The sequence below is a fragment of the Heterodontus francisci genome, chromosome 23, assembly GCF_036365525.1.
Source record: "Heterodontus francisci isolate sHetFra1 chromosome 23, sHetFra1.hap1, whole genome shotgun sequence".
Classification (NCBI taxonomy): Eukaryota; Metazoa; Chordata; class Chondrichthyes; order Heterodontiformes; family Heterodontidae; genus Heterodontus; species Heterodontus francisci.
Window position 1 is genome coordinate 61,554,706 of NC_090393.1, and position 19,429 is coordinate 61,574,134.

The following is a 19,429-nucleotide window of genomic DNA, read 5'->3' on the forward strand; positions in this document are numbered from 1 at the left end:
GCTTTGGTTACTGCATTGACTGTCTGAAAATTAATACAGAATCTTTTCTGTCCGGCTTTGGTAGCAGCACAACTGGGAAATGCCAGCTATATTAACTGGGTTCAATGATACATTTTTTAGCATTTATTGAACCTCTTCTCTGAGCTGAGCCAATTTATCAGGATTGAGTCAATAAGGATTCTGTTTAATGGGTGTAGTTGTCCCTACACCAACCCCATGAATAGCCAAAGGAGTTCGCCCTGGCTTATTTGCACATACTGCTTTAAACTCTTAACAGTTCAGCTATGTCTTTTTGAATTTGTTCAGAAAGGTAGTGTGGCACTGTACCTAAACTTTCTAACACTTCTGTGTTTGCCAGTTTCACCACAGGGTTTCAATTTGAGAGTTCTTGGTCTCTGTCTCTTCATCCAGCTCGTTAAAAGTAACACTTTCTTTATCCTCGTGTCCTATTATTTGGCATATAATTACTGGCTGACACGGTTCACTTTTATTCATTCATGGGATGTGGGCATCGCTGGCTAGGCCAGCATTTATTTCCCATCCCTAATTGTCCTTGAGGAGGGGGTGGTGAGCTGCCTTCTTGAACCGCTGCTGTCCATGGGAGGTAGGTACACCCACAGTGCTGTTAGGAAGGGAGTTCCAGGATTTTGACCCAGCGACAGTGAAGGAATGGCAATACAGTTCCAAGTCAGGATGGTGTGTGACTTGGAGGGGAACTTGCAGGTGGTGATGTTCCCATACATTTGCTGTCCTTGTCCATCTAGTTGATAGAGCTCGCGGGTTTGGAAGGTGCTGTCTAAGGAGCCTTGGTGCATTCCTGCAGTGCATCTTGTAGATGGTACACACTGCTGCCACTGTGTGTCGGTGGTGGAGGGAGTGAATGTTTGTGGATGGGGTGCCAATCAAGCGGGCTGCTTTGTCCTGGATGTCGAGCTTCTTGAGTGTTGTTGGAGCTGCACCCATCCAGGCAAGTGGAGAATATTCCATCATATTCCTGACTTGTGCCTTGTAGATGGTGGACAGGCTTTGGGGAGTCAGGAGGTGAGTTGCTCACCGCAGGATTTCTAGCCTCTGACCTGCTCTTGTAGCCACGGTATTTATATGGCTACTCCAGTTCAGTTTCTGGTCAATGGTAACTTCCAGGATGTTGATAGTGGGGGATTCAGCAATCGGAATGCCATTGAATGTCAAGGGGAGATGGTTAGATTCTCTCTTGTTGGAGATGGTCACTGCCTGGCACTTGTGTGACGCAACTGTTACTTGCCACTTATCAGCCCAAGCCTGGATATTGTCCAGGTCTTGCTGCATTTCTACAAGGACTGCTTCAGTATCTGAGGAGTCACGAATGGTGCTGAACATTGTGCAATCATCTGCGAACATCCCCACTTCTGACCTTATGATTGAAGGAAGGTCATTGATGAAGCAGCTGAAGATGGTTGGGCCTAGGACACTACCCTGAGGAACTCCTGCAGTGATGTCCTGGAGCTGAGATGATTGACCTCCAACAACCACAACCATCTTCCTTTGCGCTAGATATGATTCCAACCAGCGGAGAGTTTTCCCCCTGATTCCCATTGACTTCAGTTTTGCTAGAGCTCCTTGATGCCATACTCGGTCAAATGCTGCCTTGATGTCAAGGGCAGTCACTCTCACCTCACCTTTTGAGGGGTGTTCACAGTCATAGTGGCTGGAATTTTACGGTAGGCGGACGAGCCAGCCACCGACCGAAATGTAGGTGGTGAACCCACTTCCACCTCGCCTGGGGATCCGACCCATATTTTGTGAGTCCCCGGGCTTCAATTGGTGTGAGGCGTGACGTCCAGCCACTTGAGGTAGGATATCCTGCCTAATAGAGCTGACGACCAATTAGCGCACCGGCAGCTCTTAGTCCCAGCAGCGCTACTGAGAGCGGTGGCCACTGCTGGGACTGCAGCCCAGCATGAAGTCCAGATGCTGGGGAGCTGGGAGGTAAGATAGGTTTTGGTTGCCTCACCGGATGTAATCGGTTGGGCCCCGGCGAGGCAAGAGTGGTCAATTGGAGGAAGAGGGAGCGTGTTGGGTCCTGGGGGTGGTTGGGGTAGCGGGGGCAGCCCTCCATCGGGCACAGGGTGCCCAATCATGAGGGCCACCCCGGGACGCTCGGAAGCCACCTGCTTTCGTTAGGTGGCTTCTCCCGGCTCCAGGACGCCCACTTGCCATGCGTAAAATCCTCATGGAGGCAGGCGAAGGCCCTTAAGTGCCAGGCAATGACCATCTCCAACAAGAGAGAATCGAACCATCTCCCCTTGACATTCAATGGCATTACGATCACTAAATCCCCCACTATCAACATCCTGGGGGTTACCATTGACCAGAAACTGAACTGGAGTCGCCATATAAATAGCGTGGCTACAAGAGCAGGTCAGAGGCAAGGAATCCTGAGGCAAGTAACTCACCTTCTGACTCCCCAAAGCCTGTCCACCATCTACAAGGCACAAGTAAGGAGTGTGATGGAATACTCTCCACTTGCCTGGATGGGTGCAGTTCCGACAACACTCAAGAAACTCGTCACCATCCAGAAGAAAGCAGCCCGCTTGATTGGCACAGACATTCACTCCCTCCACCACCGAGGCACCCTTCTCAGGACAGGCTTTCAGTAAACCTAGCACAGCCTTTTAACTTCCAGCATTCTGATTTTATATTCTGTCTTTTATTACAAAAATAACATTGTTGGTCCTTTTGACTCAATGCTAGTCTCCTGATTATGTTTCTTACTACTCTGAGGATTGCCTGTATCCTCTCCTTTACCCTTTCTCTCACTAAAACCAGATCTCTTTTCCTTATCAAACCTCTTATTTCTCCAACTTCTCTGAAAGTTTCCAAACTGGGGGCTGTAACTACTGCTTTTGTGGGTCATTGGTAATCATCTGCCATTACTGCGGTATCCCTTATTTTACCAACTTTATGTTCTTCCATGTGGGACCTTATTCTAGGAGGGACACTAGTTTTAAATTCTTCCATTAGGACTACTTCCCTAAGACTCCCAAAGCCTAGGAAAGCCCATTGACTTTAACCAGAACAAAAGTCAATAGTCGCTTGCCTTTGACAGTATTCAAAGGCCTTCCTTTGTTTCCGGGTGTTAGCAATTGCAACTCGAATTTGCATTTTTAGAGCCCCTGGCTTCCTGTTTACAATCTGAGAGTCTGGAAGAGCAAAACCCATTTTTCTTCAGGTTTTACAACCTTGCACGCTGCTTTGAAAAGGGTCTTTGATCTGGGTTCCTTGCGTTCATGGTAACTGAGATCCCTGACTTGTCTCTGGGCAGTGCTTACACTGCATAAAAGATCACAGTTTTTAAAAACATAACCGTACTACCAAGTCCAGCATTCATAACAAAGGTACTCACTAGATTCTAAAAGAGGGGATAGAGAATTTTTCTTCGATCATGGATTTGCAGCTGAGACCAGTTGCTTGCAATTCCTGCGCCATGTGGGAACTTCAGGACATTTCATGTGTCTTGGGGGCCCACGTCAGTAGGAAGTGTCTCCCTGCTTGAGCTCAAGCTCAGGATTTCAGAGTCTGAGGGGCAGCTGGAGTCACTGTGGAGCATTAGGGAGGATAAGAGTTTCCTGGATTGTGTGCTTCAGAAGGTGATCACTCCACAGGCAGAGAGAGAGTTCAGGATAGATGGGTGGCCATCCAGAAGAGTAGCAAATGTCAGGAGGTGCAGGAGTCTTCAGTGTTTGTGTCACTCTCAAAACTACTCAGCTTTTGGAGTCTGCTGAGAGTGATGACACCGCGAAGGAGTGCAGTCCAGACCATGGCACCAATGGGCAAGGGACAACAAAGAGTAGAATGCAGTCGTTAAAGGAGATTCCATAGTTGGGGGGGACCTACAAGCATTTCTCTAACCATCATCATGAGTTCCACATGGTGTGTTGCCTCCCTGATGCCAGGGTTAAAGCCGTCACGGAGAGGGTGCAGAATATTCTGCAGGGGGAAGGGATTGAGCCAGAACTTGTGGTACACGTTGGTACCAATGACAAAGAGACAGCAGGTCCTATGGTCAGATTTCAGGAGCTAGGGAGGAAGTTAAAAAGTGGGAACGGGAAGGTAATAATCTTTGGATTACTCACAATGCCAGTGCTAGCAAGACTAGAAATATGAAAGATCAATGCATGGCTTGAAGCATGGTGCGGGAGGGAGGGCTTCAGATTCTTGAGGCTTTGGGACCAGTTCTGGGGCAGAAGGCACCTATTCAAAAGCGATGGGTTGCACCTCAACAGGACTGGAACCAATGCGCTCACGGGGAGGTTCACTAGTGTGGTTGGAAAAGGTTTAAACTAAATTGGCACGGGGATGGGCACCAGCATTTTTAAAAATTCTTTCGTGAGATGTAAGCATTGTTGGCAAGGCCAGCATTTGTTGCCCATCCCTGATTGCCCTTGAGAAGGTGGTAGTAATCTGTCTTCTTGAACTGCTGCAGTCCATGTGAGGTAGGTACAGCGACAGTGAAGGAATGGTGATGTAGTTCCAAGACAGGATGGTGTGTGGCGTGGAGGGGAACTTGCAGGTGGTGGTGTTCCCATGCATCTGCTGCCCTTGTCTTTCTAGGTGGTAGAGGTTGTGGATTTGAAAGGTGCTGTCGAAGGAGGCTTGGTGCATTGCTGCAGTACATCTTGTAGATGAAATACAATGCTGCCACTGTGTGCCAGTGGTGGAGGGAGCAAATGTTGAAGGTGGTGCATGGAGTGCTGAAAAAGCGGGCTGCTTTGTCCTGGATGGTGTTGAACATCTTGAGTGTTGTTGGAGCTGCACTCATCCAGGCAAGTGGGGAGTACTTCATTACACTTCTGAATTGTGTCCTGTTGATGGTGGACAGGCTTTGGGGGAGTCAGGAGATGAGTTACTTGCCACAGAATTCCCAGCCTCTGACCTGCTCTTGTAACTGCAGTATATGACTGGTCCAATTAAGTTTCTGGTCAGTGGTAACCCCCAGGATGATGATGTACAAGTAGAAAAGAGGAATAAGGTGCATAAAAGAGTGAGAGTGGTGGATAGTCTAGAGAAGGAAGTATTAGATAGGAACAGACTAAGAAGAACTATGAGGAATACAAAGACTGGTTTAGAATCCATGCATGTAAATGCACAAAGTGACATGAATAAGGTTGGTGAGCTACAAGCACAAATAGCTGGGGAATGGTGTGAGAATATGATGTAGTGGCAATAACAGAAACCTGGCTTTAAATGGTGAGGACTCTGCGCTTAATATTCAAGGATATAAAGTATTCAGAAACGATAGGGAAGGAAAAACGGGAAGTGGGTGGCAGTACTGATTAGGGAAGACATTTTAGTGTTGGAAAGAGGGGATGTCCTTGAGGGGTAAATATAGAATCCATTTAGTTAACGTTGAGAAGCAAAAAGGGATGATTACAACACTGGGGATATTCTATAGGCCTCCAAATAGTGGGAGAGAGATAGAGGAGCAAATCTGCAGGGACATCAGGGAGATGCGCAAGAACTATCCAGTGCTAATATTGGGGGAGTTTAATTACCCAAATATTGATTACCCAAATGTTAGAGTAAAGGAAAAGGAGGGGGGAGGAATTTCTGAAATGTGTTCAGGAGAACTTCCTTGACCAGTATGTTCTCGGTCCAACTGGGAAGGAGGCATTGCTGGATCTGGTGCTGGGAATGAGATGGGCCAAGTGGATCAAGTGCCTTTCGGGGAGCACATGGGTAAGAGTGATCATTTTATCATCTTTGTTTAGATTAGCAATGGAGAAGACCAAGGAACAATCTAAATTAGAACTTCTAAATTGGAAGTGGGAAGTGAAGAAGAAAATAAAACTGAGAAAGGAGAATATGAGAATAGAATGGCATAAAACATAAAGGGACCCCAAAAATCTTCTACTGGCATGTAAGTAGGAAGAGGGTAGTAAGAGGTGGGATGGGGCCTATTAGGGGCAAAAAGAGTGATATATGCTTAGAGGCGCAAGGCAAGGCTGAAAACTTAATGAATACTTTGTATCAGTGTTTAATAAGGAAGAGGATATTGACAAAATATCGGTAGAAGCGGAGAGGTTAGAGGTAATGGATAGGTGAAAATTGATAGGCAGGATGTACTGGAAAGGCTGGCTATGCTTAGAGTGGATAAGTTACCTGGTCTGGATGCCTTGCATCCCAGGTTGCTAAAGCAAGTGGGGATGGAGATAGCAGAAGGGCTTGCCATACTCTTCCAATCTTCCCTCGATACAGGGGAGGTGCCGGAGGACTGAAGAATGGCAAATATGACACCCTTACTCAAGGAAGTAGTAACTACAGGCCGGTCAGTTTAACATCAGTGATGGGTAAGGTTTTCGAAACAATAATCAGGAAAAAAAAATCGACAGACACTTGAAGAGGCTTGAGTTAATTAAGGAGAGCCAGCACGGATTTGTAAAAGGCAGATCGTTCTTGACTAATCCAATTGAATTTTTTGATGGAGTAACAGAGAAAGTTGATGAAGGGAATACAATGGATATTGTCTATATGGATTTTAAGGAAGTGTTTGACAAAGTACCACATAAAAGGCTGATTAATAATTGAGGCTCATGGAATAGGAGGGTCAGTGTCAGCTTGGATAGAAAATTGGATTAAGGACAGAAAACAGTGAGTTGTGGTAAATGGTTATTTTGCAGACTGGAGGACGGTAGACAGCAATGTTCCCCTTGGGTCAGTGCTAGGACCAGTGCTTTTTTGATATATATATATATAGATGAATTGGATATTGGAATACAGAGTAAAATTCCAAAATTTGCCAATGATACCAAACTTGGAGGAGCGGCAAACAGTGAGGATGATACAAATTGACTTCAAGAGGGCATAGATAGCCTAGCAGAATGGGCAGACGAGTGGCAAATGGAATTTAAGATAGAGAAGTGTGAGGTGTTGCATTTTGGCAGATGGGATTGGGAGAGGCAATATAGACTCAATGGTGCAGTTCTAAAATGTGTACAGGGACAGAGTGACCGAGGCGTTCATTTGCAGAGATCTTGAAGGTGGAAGGACATACTGAGAGAGTAGTTAGCAAAGCATATGGGTTCTTGGTCTCATACAGGTTTTGAGTGCAAAAGCTGGGACTCGTTGCCTTTGAAGATGGTGGAAGTGGAAGCGATGAATGATTTCAAAAGAAAATTGGATGGGCACTTGAGGGAAATAAACTTACAGGGCTATAGGGATATATACGAACATACGAATTAGGAGCAGGAGTAGGCCACTCGGCCCCTTGAGCCTACTCTGCCATTCAGTAAGTTCATGGCTGAACTGATTACTCCACATTCCCACCTACCCCTGATAACCTTTCACCCCCTTGCTTATCAAGAATCTATCTACTTCTACCTTAAACATATTCAAAGGCTCTGTCTCCACTGCCCTTTGTGGAAAAGAGTTCCAAAGACTCTCAACCCTCTGAGAGAAAAACTTTCCCCTCATCTCTGACTGAAATGGGTGACCCCTTATTTTTAAACAGTGTAGATTCTCCCACAAGGGGAGACATCCTTTCCACATCTACCCTGTCAAGACCCCTTAGTATCTTTTTGTTTTAATCAAGTCGCCTCTTACTCTTTGAAATTCCAGTGGAATTTCCAGTGGACAGCCTAGCCTGTCTAACCTTTCCTCATAAGACAACCCACCCATTCCAGATTTCAGTCTAGTAAACCTTCTCTGGACTGCTGCTTCCAACAGAGCAGAGGAATGGGACAGATTGGATTGCTCTACAGAGAGCTGGAATGGATTTTATGGGCGGAATGGCTTTCTTTCTGTGCTGTAATGACTCTATGTCTCAACCCTACCTCCTTTTCCTTTCTGCCTATCCTCTGAAATGTCAAGTACCCCTTAATATTCAGTTCCCAGCCTTGGTCATATTGTAATCATGTCTCTGTAATGGCTAACAGATCATACCCATTTATTTCTATTTGTGCTGTCAACATCTATCTTGTTAGGAATGTTATGTGCATTCAAATGAAGAGCCTTTAATTGTGTCTTTTTACCATTTTTCCCTCCTCTGACCCTATTTGCTGGTGCACTCATACATTTGTAAGCTCTGTCCCTTCCTGTCACACTCTGGTTATCGTTACTCAACTTGCCACCCTGAAATATTGCCTTGTCCTTTCTCTTTAACTTTCTAAATGTCCCTTCACTTGAACCCTCGCTCCACTATTTACTTTAAAGCCCTATCTACGTCCCTGGTTATTTGAATCTCCAGGACACTGGTCCCAGCTCCCCATACTTGTTTACATTATCTGTCCCTTACCGTTATTCCAATCCTGCTTGTGGTTTAAGGCTGGACTCCACTGCTCTGCTGTTGAATGTCAGCTGAGTGGTCTTAATACAGGCTGAGATTTACTTGCTGTTGGGTGGGCTTTTCATTTATAAATAATACTTACGTATTATAAAAGATGAGGCAGCTACAGAGAAAGTACGCAAAGTCTGATTCTTAGAAGAATTTGGTGGTCCTGAATTACACTGGTCACATTTTTAAGGTGGACACAGGGATGACAGTGCAGGGAACTTGTGTGATGTGTGTGGAATGTGATATGTGACCATCATGGATCCGTATTGAATGGCGGAGCAGGCTCAATGGGCCATATGGTCTACTGCTGCTCCTATTTCTTGTGTTCTTGTGGGGGTCTAGCATTACCTCTGTGTCATTGTGCTCTTTGTCTCTATGTAAAACCTTGAATCACATAGGCTCTTTTAGAATATCATTAATGTGTTCTCCTATATCTGACAGAGTTAGTCCAGCAGCTCATCAAGCTCAAAACATGAGCTGGAGTACAACAGTTGGAGACGCCTTCCACAAGTATTCATCCTAAACACACAGAGAAGAAGGAAACACCTGTAATTATACAACACCTTTCACAACCTCAGGATGTGCCGCAGCGCTTTACAGCCAATGAATTACTTTTTTGAATTGTAGTCACTGTTTTAATATGGAAACACAGCAGCTAATTTACACACAGCAAGGTTCCACAAGCAGCAGTGAGATAGTGACCAGATACTCTGTTGCAGCGATGGCGGATGAGGCATAAATATCGGCTGGGACAGCCGGGAGATCTCCATTCTTCTTCAAAATAGTGGCCATGGAATCTTTTAGGTCCACCTGAGAGGGCAGATGGGGCCTCAGTTTAACGTTTCACCCAAAAGATGGCACCTTCTACAGTGCAGCACTCCCTCAGTACTACACTGAAGTATCAAACTGAATTTTCAGGAATTCCCACACTCTGTTGGCTCCTCATTGTTTCTTGTAACTGAAGACTGTTCTTTCATTAGTTAGCTGAAAGAATAAACTCAAATATAACATCTTAAAATTATAACCATTTTCAGTACAATCCCAAAGCCCAGTCTTAGGGAGAAGCTGAATACTCAAAAAATAAGTTAAATAATGAGCTTCAGCTGCAGTTGTATCCAGTGGCATTGAAATCATTCCTACAAAGACAGTTGAAATTTAGATATCAACAATTAAAATAAAAAGAAGCTATCTATGATGGGTGGTTAATTTCGCTACTGCTTATTGCACATGCTTCTGTAAGAAGTTGCAGAAATTGTTACTTTCCTGTGCCTTCAATAGTACAATATCTGATTAACTGACTGTTACTTTTACAGGTGTTAAGCAGCAGGGGTTTACCAACTGCACCAAACTAACCCTTTAATACACTAAAGCTTCACTGTTGAGTGATATTGGTTCCTATGGAGTCAAACCAAACTGGAGTGGGTCACCTAGGGCACAGGGAGTGCAGGAGGGGAAAGGTGCTGCCTCTGGAGCAGGTGACCCCTTTTTTTTCCAGGTTGGGTTAAAGACCTGTGCGTGATTTATACAGAATACTTGCAGTCAACGAGTGCTCACTGCTGCTCCCAAAAGTCTCCATCATTAGCTCACAGTACAGTCTGAATCAGGTACAGGTCAGTTGTGTTCTTGTATAGTTTAATTGGTTAATTCATTCATTCATTGATTGAATGTTTTGTTTGGCTGGACAATGTATGGATATTCACAGCAATTGCTGTAACCCCAGTCATTCCCTTCATCCATCAGTTCTGTTCCCCGACCATCATTATGGAGGTGGAAGCAATGTTGGTAATATAATATTTCCTGTCTCCACCTTACTTAGCTCATCTGCCACTGAAGCCCTTATCTATGCTTTTGCTACCTGCTCATGTGACTATTCCCGTGCTCTTCCAGCTGGCCTCCCATCTTCTGTACATCTTCTTTAAACTTAAATTCATTCAAAACTCTGCTGCTCATTTCCTAACTCTCACCAAGTCCCGTTCACCCATCACCCCTGTGCTCCCAGTCCAGCAGTGCCTTGATTTAGAATTCTTATCCTTCTTATCAGCGGACTCCTCCCTTCCTATCTGTGTAATCTCTTCCAGGCCCACAACTCTGTCAGATCTTGCATTCCTCCAACTCTAGCCTCTTGAATATCCCCGATTTCCTTCACCCCATCAATGGTGGTCTTTCCTTCAGCTGCCAGGCCTAAAGCTCTGGAATTCACTCCATAAATATTTTTGCCTCACCCCCGCTCCTCCTTTAAGGTGCTCCTGCAAACCTCTTTTCCCAAGCTTTTGGTCACCTGTGCTAATATCTCCTTTTTTAGCTCAGTGTCAGACTTTGTCTGATTACACTGTGAAGCACCTGGGCCTTTTTGCTAAGTTATGAAGGTGGACATATATTCAAGTTACTATATACAGGCAAGTTGTTGCTACTAGGGGAAGAGATACTGCTGATGGCGAGCCTAGACAGCATTTGTTACAAACTGCAGGTACTAATTCACATGGTAAGTAGTGCTGCCTCTGTGTAGTAATACAGGGATTCTGCTATGACTAGGATTCCCAGTCTGAACAAAGGTTTAAGTCTGAACAGTGGTTTAATTCTTCATAATCATCTCTTTGACCTTTGATGTGATACAGACAGATGCCCAAATAACTCTTTGTGCTAATTATCAACAAATCACGTTTTTCATTCAATATTTTTCTTTTTTTTTTAATTTAAGTGATGGAAACTGCATCCGAGGTGAGTCTAGCAGCTGAAAAATTTGAATGTGGAGTTTGCTGTAAACAGCTCGACAGACCCAAGCTGCTCCCATGTCTGCACAGCTTTTGCCAGGAGTGCCTGTGGAATGAGTGGACAAGTCAAAGCCCTGCCACCTGTCCTGTCTGCAGTGCCCCCACAGATGGAGAGGTCATTAACATACAGGACAACACATTCATTGCAAACCTGGTGAGCAAGCTGCAGCTAAGGAAGAGGATTGGAATGGGATTGGACATTTGGTGCAGTCTGTGCCAGGCCTTTGGGGATGACCGGCCCGCCACTTCCATGTGCTTTGAGTGTGATCGGTTCTTGTGCCTGAGATGTTGCCATTCGCACCAGGTGTTGACAGAGAGGTACGGGCATTTGGTGAAGACCCTGGATAATCTGAGGATGTTTAACTGTGAAGACTTTGTTACTTTGGCAAAGAACGAGGAACAGACTGTTTGTCCAGCCCACAAGGAGCAGCACATTAGGTAATACTATACAAGTGGCTGATCCCACAGATTATATCCCCCTACCACCTCAGCCTTCAGGTATCCTCATGTCATGCACAATCCCCTAATGAGAGGGTGGGTGTAAGTATAGGTGGACTAGGTCGACCTGCCATAATAAGCTTTCCTTAATATAAATATAAATATAAATATAAATATACATCCACATATTAAAGACTCATTGTGAAATGGCTGTACAGGTGGGGCCTAAAGTATCATAGCAGTGAGCTCATTAACTGTGCTCATTAGTATGATGGAGTTGAATGTAATGTTTGAAAAGGGAGAAACATGATACAGCTGCAAAAATTCTATATTTAGATAAGGCTGACTTCAATGGAATGAGTTAGAAACTGTCCAGAGTAAACAGGAAAAACCTGTTAATGGGTTAAAGGATAGAAGATCAGTGGGAGGTGTTCAGAAAAGATTTGAATGTGATACAGAACTAGTTTATACCCCTAAAGGGCAAGAGCTCTACCTGCCAAAGAAAATAGCCAAAGGCAACTAAAGAGGTAAGAGACAGCATTAAACTAAAAGAAAAAGCATACAAAAATGCAAAAAAAGCACAGATCCTGGCAAATGGTAAAGATACAAAGAACAGCAAAGGATGACAAAATATATAGTAAGAAAGAATTAAAAGAAACTTGCAAGGGATGTCAAAATCAACACAAAAAATGTCTACAATTATATTAGGTAAAAGATGGAGTAGTGTGGGCCCTTTGAAAATTGATAGTGGTGATATTGTCAATGAGAATAGGGAAATAACAGACATGTTGAATAATTAATTTGCATCAGTATTTACAGTAGAGGAAGAAGTCAGCATGCCAGACATCCCAAGGAACTAACATTGAATCGGGGACAGGGACTCACCAAACTTAATGTAAGCAAAATAACATTAATGAAGAAAATAATGGCACTAAAGAGTGACAAACTCCCAGGACCAGATGGTTTCTATCCAAAGGATTTAAAGGGAGTAGGTGAAAACATTGCAGATGCTTCCAAAGTTCTCTTGATTTGAGAACTGTTATTTTAGGTTGGAAAATTTATGCATCTCACTCCGCTATTTAAGAAAGGTGAGAGAGGGAAACCAGGGAATTATAGACCAGTTAGCCTAACATGAGTTGCTGGGAAATTGTTAGAATCTATAATTAAGGACAGGGTGACTGAACACCTTGAAAATTTTCAGCTGATCAGAGAGAGCCAGCATGGATTTGTAAAGGGTAGGTCATTCCTGACAAACCTGCTTGAATGTTTTGGAGGTGACTAAAAGTAATGGACAGAGGAATGTCTATGGATGTTATTTATGTAGACTTCCAGAAAGCATTTGATAAAGTGCCTCAAAAAACTGTAAGATCAAGTTGAAGATCATGGAATTGGTTGGAAATTGGCTGAGTGGCAGGAGCAGAGAGTAGGGATAATTGACAGATGTGACCAGTGGGGCTGAATTTTCAAAATGGGGTCGGGAACCCGATGCCTGGATGATTTCTGGGTCCCGACACTGCATCTCAGCTGTGTCACTAAGGCGATGCGTCCGACAAATGTAAATGCCCTAATTGGGCAGAAGTCAAGCTCAGCGCCCATTTAGTGGTGGGAGCTGCCTGCAGAGCGCAAGTGGCAAAGGCAGGCGGCAGCCATGTTGGGGCATACTGCTGCATTGCTAATGAGAGCAGGCAGCTCCAAAGAGGGCCTGTGGAGTAAAAAGGTGTGGCAATGCTTCCAAAATAAAAAAAATGCCCAATGCTGAGCCCAGCGCTAGATTCCCATGGGTCCGATACGTTTCATCTCCCACCAAAAATGTTTGTTGTCTGCCCGCTGTGCACTATCATGTACCAGCCTGCTCAGGCTCACCGGAATCCTCATTGAAAATTCCTGTGCGGACTCCTGTTTCCTCCTGTTTCTGTAATGAACACGAATGTAAGAATAAAAATAAGAAATGCTGGAAATACTCAGCAGGTGTGGCAGCATCTGTGGAGAGAGAAACAGAGTTAACGTTTCAGGTCAGCGACCCTTCTTCAGAATGTAGGAATGTGGGAATGTCTGGAGTGCAATAAACAACTCAAGACATAAATGATCATGCGTGACATATGACAGCAGCTAACCTTACTATAAACGATGTAAGGGATCAGCAGCATACATACAGAACATGATGACATATTGTACCCACATTTAACCCTATAAAGGGATACGACACTTTGGAGATTTCAAGCTGGTCTTGCTGAGCAGTCAGGACAACACACTTGCAACCTCCTGATGATGAGTCCTTTGCCTGTGAGTTATGATCGAAACCGATCTCATGGGCACTTTATTTATTTAGAGATACAGCACTGAAACAGGCCCTTCGGCCCACCAAGTCTGTGCTGACCAACAACCACCCATTTATACTAATCCTACATATTCCCTGCTACATCCCCATCACCTACCTACACTAGGGGCAATTTACAATGGCCAATTTATCTATCAACCTGCAAGTCTTTGGCTGTGGGAGGAAACTGGAGCACCCAGCAGAAACCCACATGGTCACAGGGAGCACTTGCAAACTCCACACAGGCAGTACCCAGAACTGAACCCAGGTCGCTGGAGCTGTGAGGCTGCGGTGCTAACCACTGCGCCACTGTGCCACTTTACATAAGGGCTTTTTTATTATATCATTGGTTTGATTTAATAAAGAGTATTAACCAGATATGTCTGTGTTTGCTAATCCTTGTATTAGAGGAAAAGGATATATGACAATGTCCTATAATAAATGCCCCCAAAGAAGGGCAATAGGGATGTATGGAAATATCCTAAAAAAAACCAACAGTGGGTCGCCCAGTTTTCAGGAACCCACTCTCAGTTGTGGTACCTCACCTATGACTTGCCCTTCCCTCGTAGAGAAAGCACCTGGCTCCATTCTGCAGAGCCGAGATTGGCAACTCACAAGAAGCCATATCGTGGCATGCCAGCAGGAGCTGCGTTATATTCATACTAATGCATAAAAAGCAGGCCCTGAAAAAAATTAAGTTTTAAACTGCATTGGTGTCATTGTTTTTGGCAGAGTGTAAAGTTATTTCACAAACCTCTCAGGATCAGTGTACCTTGAAGTTGTATAAATTGATTATTGATGTAAAAGGCTGGTCTTGGTAAAGCTGGCTTTACTCTAATGGGAAACAGCACACAAGAAGATCAGGTGGTGATTATCATGTCTGCGATGGAACCTGTCCAATTTTGCAGCCATTAATTTAAATGATGGGCAATCCTGCAGGCTCCATCATAAGGCCAGCCGTACCACCTGAGCTTTCTCTGTGCACTCCATCTTAGCTGTATAAATGGAAAATCTGCACACTTTAAAAATGTCAAGAGTGTGATGAACAATGCCCAGGCTGCCTCAGCCCCATTTATACTGACTGATCTGATCCGTCTGTGAAGTACTTCAGGATGTTTTCCTATGTCAAAGGTAATATATAAATGTAAGTTCTCATGAAATAACTACTTAATAGCTCAGCTATTTCATTGTGCTGATATTCCAGCTTGCTGTTAACAATTTAATTGGGGCTAATATTTCCTTCCTTTTTTTACTGTGTTTACATTTGCTCATATTATTTGAGATGTTCCCAGAAATCTCCAATGGAATTCTTCTTTTGTTTTCCCTCGTCACTTTTCAGCTTTTTCCTAATATTAATCTATTTTCATATTTGACCATGAGTTGGCTTTCCGATCCCATATTCTCTCCGTCATCAAGGCCGCCTATTTCCACTTCTGCAATATTGCTCGTTTCCACCCCTGCCTCGACTCATCAACTGTTGAAACCCTCATCCATGTCTTTTTTACCTCCAGACTCATTCATTGCTCTCGTGGCTGGCATCCCACCTTGCACCTTCTGTAAACTTGAGCTCGCACAAAACTTCTACTGCCCATATCCTACCTTGCACCAAGTCCCATTCACCCATCACCCTTGTGCTCACTGACCTACATTGACTCCTGGTCTGGCAATGCCTCTGTTTTAAAATTCTCATCCTTATGTTAAAGTTCCTCCATGGTATTGCTCCTCTCTACCTCTGTCACATCCTCCAGCTATACGAGCCTCCAAGATCTCTGCACTCCTCCAATTCTGGCCTCTTGAGTATTGCCAATTTTCATCATCCCCCATTGGAGGTTGTGCCTTCAATGTGCAGGCCGAATGCTCTGGAATTCCCTCCCTAAACCTCTCCACCTCTGCATCTCTGTCTCCTCCTTTAGGATGTCCTTAAAACTTACCTCTTTGAACAAGCTTTTGGTCACCTGTCCTAATAATCAAAGAAAACTCTAAGATGTTTAATAAATATATAAAGAACAAGAGGATAACTAAGGAAACCTTTGTTGAGGCGGAAGGTGTGGGCGTGGTTCTTAATGAATGCTTTGCGTTCGTCTTCACAAAAGAGGAAGACAGTGTAGACATTGTCGTTAAGGAGGAGAAGCGTGAAACGTTAGATGGGATAAATATAGCGAGAAAGGAAATATTAAGAGGTTTAGCATTTTGAAAGTGGATAAAACACCAGGGCCAGAATATATGTATGCCAGGCCATTAAGAGAGCAGGGGTGAAAGAGTGGAGGCTCTGACCATCATTTTTCAATTCTCTCTGGCTACAGGTGTGGTGCCAGAGGACTGGTGGACAGCAAATATTGTACCATTGTTTAAAAAGGGAGAAAGGAATAGACCGAGTAATTACAGGCCAGTCAACCTAACCTCCGTGGTGGGCAAATTATTGGAAAAATTTCTGAAGCACAATACTGATCATTTATTTCGAAAGTCAAAGATTAATCAAGGACAGTCAATCTGGATTTGTTAACGGAAGGTCGTGTCTGACTAACTTGATTCAGTTTCTTGGGGAAGTAACAAGGAAGGTTAATGAGGGGAGCGCATTTGATGTAGTCTGTATGGATTTTAGCAAGGCTTTTGACAAGGTCCCACATGACAGACTGATCAGGAAAATAAAATGCTGTTGGATCTAAAGCAAAGTGGCAAGTTGGGTCCAGAATTGGCTCAGTGGCAGGAAGCAAAGGGTAACAGATAACAGCTGTTTCTGTGACTGGAAGGCTGTTTACAGTGGGGTAGCACAGGGCTTGGTCGATACCAATGGCTTAGACTTAAGCATAGGTGGCATAATTAAGATCCTTGCAGAAACTGGCTGTGTGGTTGATCGTGAGGAAGAAAGCTGTAGACTAAAGGAAGATATCAATGGACTCATCAGATGCACAAGAAAGTGACAAATGGAATTCCATGCAGAGAAGTGTGAAGTAATGCATTTGTGGAGGGCTAACAAGGCAAGGGAATACACAATAAATGGTAGGATTTTGAAAAGTGTAGAGGAACAGAGGGACCTTGGGTGCATAACGACAGATCCCTGAAGGTAGCTGGGCAGGTTAATAAGGTGGTTAAGGAGGCATATGGGATACTTTCCTTTATTAGTTGAGGTAGAGAATATAAGAGCTGGGATGTTATGCTAGTATAAAACACTAGTGAGGCCACAGCTAAGTACTGCATACAGTAGTGGTCATCGCATTACGGGAAGGATGTGATCGCACTAGAGAGGGTACAGAGGAGATAGGCAAGGATCTTGCCAAGAATGGAGAATATTAGCTATAAGGAAAGTTTGGATAGGCTGGGTTTGTTTCCTTTGGAATGGAGGAAGTTGAGGGGAGATTTAATTGAAGTGTATAAAATTATGAGAGGCCTAAATAAAGTGAATAGGAAGGACCTATTTCCCTTAGCAGCGAGGTTAATAATCGGGGGAATAGATTTAAAGTAATTGGTGGAAGGATTAAACGGGAGTTGAGGAAAACGTTTTTCACCTAGAGGATGGTGGGGGTCTAGAACTCGCTGCCTGAAAGCCTGGTAGAGGCAGAAAACATCATCGCATTTTAAAAAAAAAATTGGATAGGCACTTGAAGTACTGTAACCTAAAGGCTACAAACTAAGAACTAGAATGTGGATTAAGCTGGACGGCTCTTTTCAGCCGGCACAGATACGATAGGCCGAATGACCTCCAATGCCATACATTTCTATGATTCTATGAATATCTCCTTATGTGGCACAGTGTCGAATTTTCCTTTATAATGCTCCTGTGAAGCGTCTTGGGATGTTTTACTATGTTAAAGCTGCTATATAAATGCAAGTTATTGTTGCATCTCTATTTCACCACATTGACCTTTCTGCATTTGATTTATTTTCAGGTTTTTCTGCAAGACATGTTCCGTAAGCATTTGCTGCAACTGTCTGCTGCTTTATCACATTTCCCCAGATCACTGTTACCACGACATTAAGCAGGAGGTTGTCCTGAGGAAAGGAGAGTTGAAACAAATGATGGACACAACCCAAGAAAATCACAATACATTTACTGAAATCTACACACAACTGAAATCCCTGCAGCAAAGCCTGGACAATGCACAAAATGAAACTGAAGCATTAATAAAACAGAAGGCTTCCACCATGATACAAGAGATCAGTAAGCAAGGGGATGCATTGCTGAGGGAGCTGGAGACCGAGTGCAACTTAGAGGAGAGCAGACTGGCCGAGAGCCTGAAACAAACAGAACAGATAATTAAAAGAATGGGAGCTGGGAAAGAGCTGGCAGGAAAAATGCTGAAGTTTGGAACTAATGAGGAGATGATGGAAATGTACAAAACAATTAAATCAGCACTGACGACCTTAGTGGCAAAGATGCCTATTGATGAGAGTAAGGAAGCCACTTTGATAGAGTTTATAGAATGTACACTGGAAACACAGAATCTACTTGGAACTCTCATCCACAAGAAAGGTAACTGACTCTTAAGTGTAGAGGGAGCTTTGCTCTGTATCTAACCTGTGATGTACCTGTCCTGGGAGTGTTTGATGGGACAGTGTAGAGGCAGCTTTGCTCTGTATCTAACCTGTGCTGTACCTGCCCTGGGAGTGTTTGATGCTATTGTTGCATAAAACTGCCCTGAAATACCAACCTTTACAGTAATGCTCTCTGTTACAATGTGTATTGCGTGTAAAACATAATTTTGACTTTTTGTTCATTTATTCATGGGATGTGAGCATCGCTGGCCAGGCTAGCATTTATTGCCCATCCTTAATTGCCCTCGAGAGGGTGGTGGTGAGCCGCCGTCTTGAACCGCTGCAGTCCATGTGGAGTCGATACACCAACAGAACTGTGGGGAAGGGAGTTCCAGGATTTTGACCCAGCGACAGTGAAGGAACAGCGATATAGTTTCAAATCAGGATGGTGTGTGGCTTGGAGGGGAACCTGGGGTGGTGGTGTTCCCATGCATCTGCTGCCCTTGTCCTTCTAGGTGGTAGAGGTCGTGGGTCTGGATGGTGCTGTTAAGGAGCCTTGGTGCGTTACTGCAGTGCATCTTGTAAATGGTACACACTGCTGCTACTGTGCGTCAGTGGTGGAGGAAGTGAATGTTGAAGGTGGTGGATTGGGTGCCAATCAAGTGGGCTGCTTTGTCCTGGATGGTGTTGAGCTTCTTGTGTGTTTTTTTTTAGAGATACAGCACTGAAACAGGCCCTTCGGCCCACCGAGTCTGTGCCGACCAACAACCACCCATTTACACTAACCCTACACTACCCCCATATTTTCTACCACATCCCCACCATTCTCCTACCACCTACCTACACTAGGGGCAATTTACAATGGCCAATTTACCTATCAACCTGCAAGTCTTTTGGAGGTGGGAGGAAACCGGAGCACCCGGCGGAAACCCACGCAGACACGGGGAGAACTTGCAAACTCCGCACAGGCAGTACCCAGAATCGAACCCGGGTCGCTGGAGCTGTGACGCTGTGGTGCTAACCACTGCGCCACTGTGCCGCCCATGTTGTTGGAGCTGCACCCATCCAGGCAAGTGGAGAGTATTCCATCACACTCCTGACTTGTGCCTTGTAGATGGT

The 19,429-nt window shown here is 44.3% G+C and overlaps 1 protein-coding gene across 5 annotated transcripts in view; it reads left to right on the forward strand.

Annotated features, from left to right (window-relative positions):
- Positions 1-19,429, forward strand: part of LOC137382868 (protein PML-like) — a 100,031-nt gene that overhangs the window by 37,844 nt on the left and 42,758 nt on the right. For all 5 annotated transcript variants that reach the window (XM_068055408.1, XM_068055406.1, XM_068055405.1 and 2 more), the window contains 2 exons: positions 11,010-11,520; positions 17,725-18,308. In XM_068055408.1, the coding sequence (XP_067911509.1) occupies positions 11,012-11,520; positions 17,725-18,308 (1,093 nt within the window). In that variant the 5' untranslated portion in view covers positions 11,010-11,011. The remainder of the gene's footprint in view (positions 1-11,009; positions 11,521-17,724; positions 18,309-19,429) is intronic.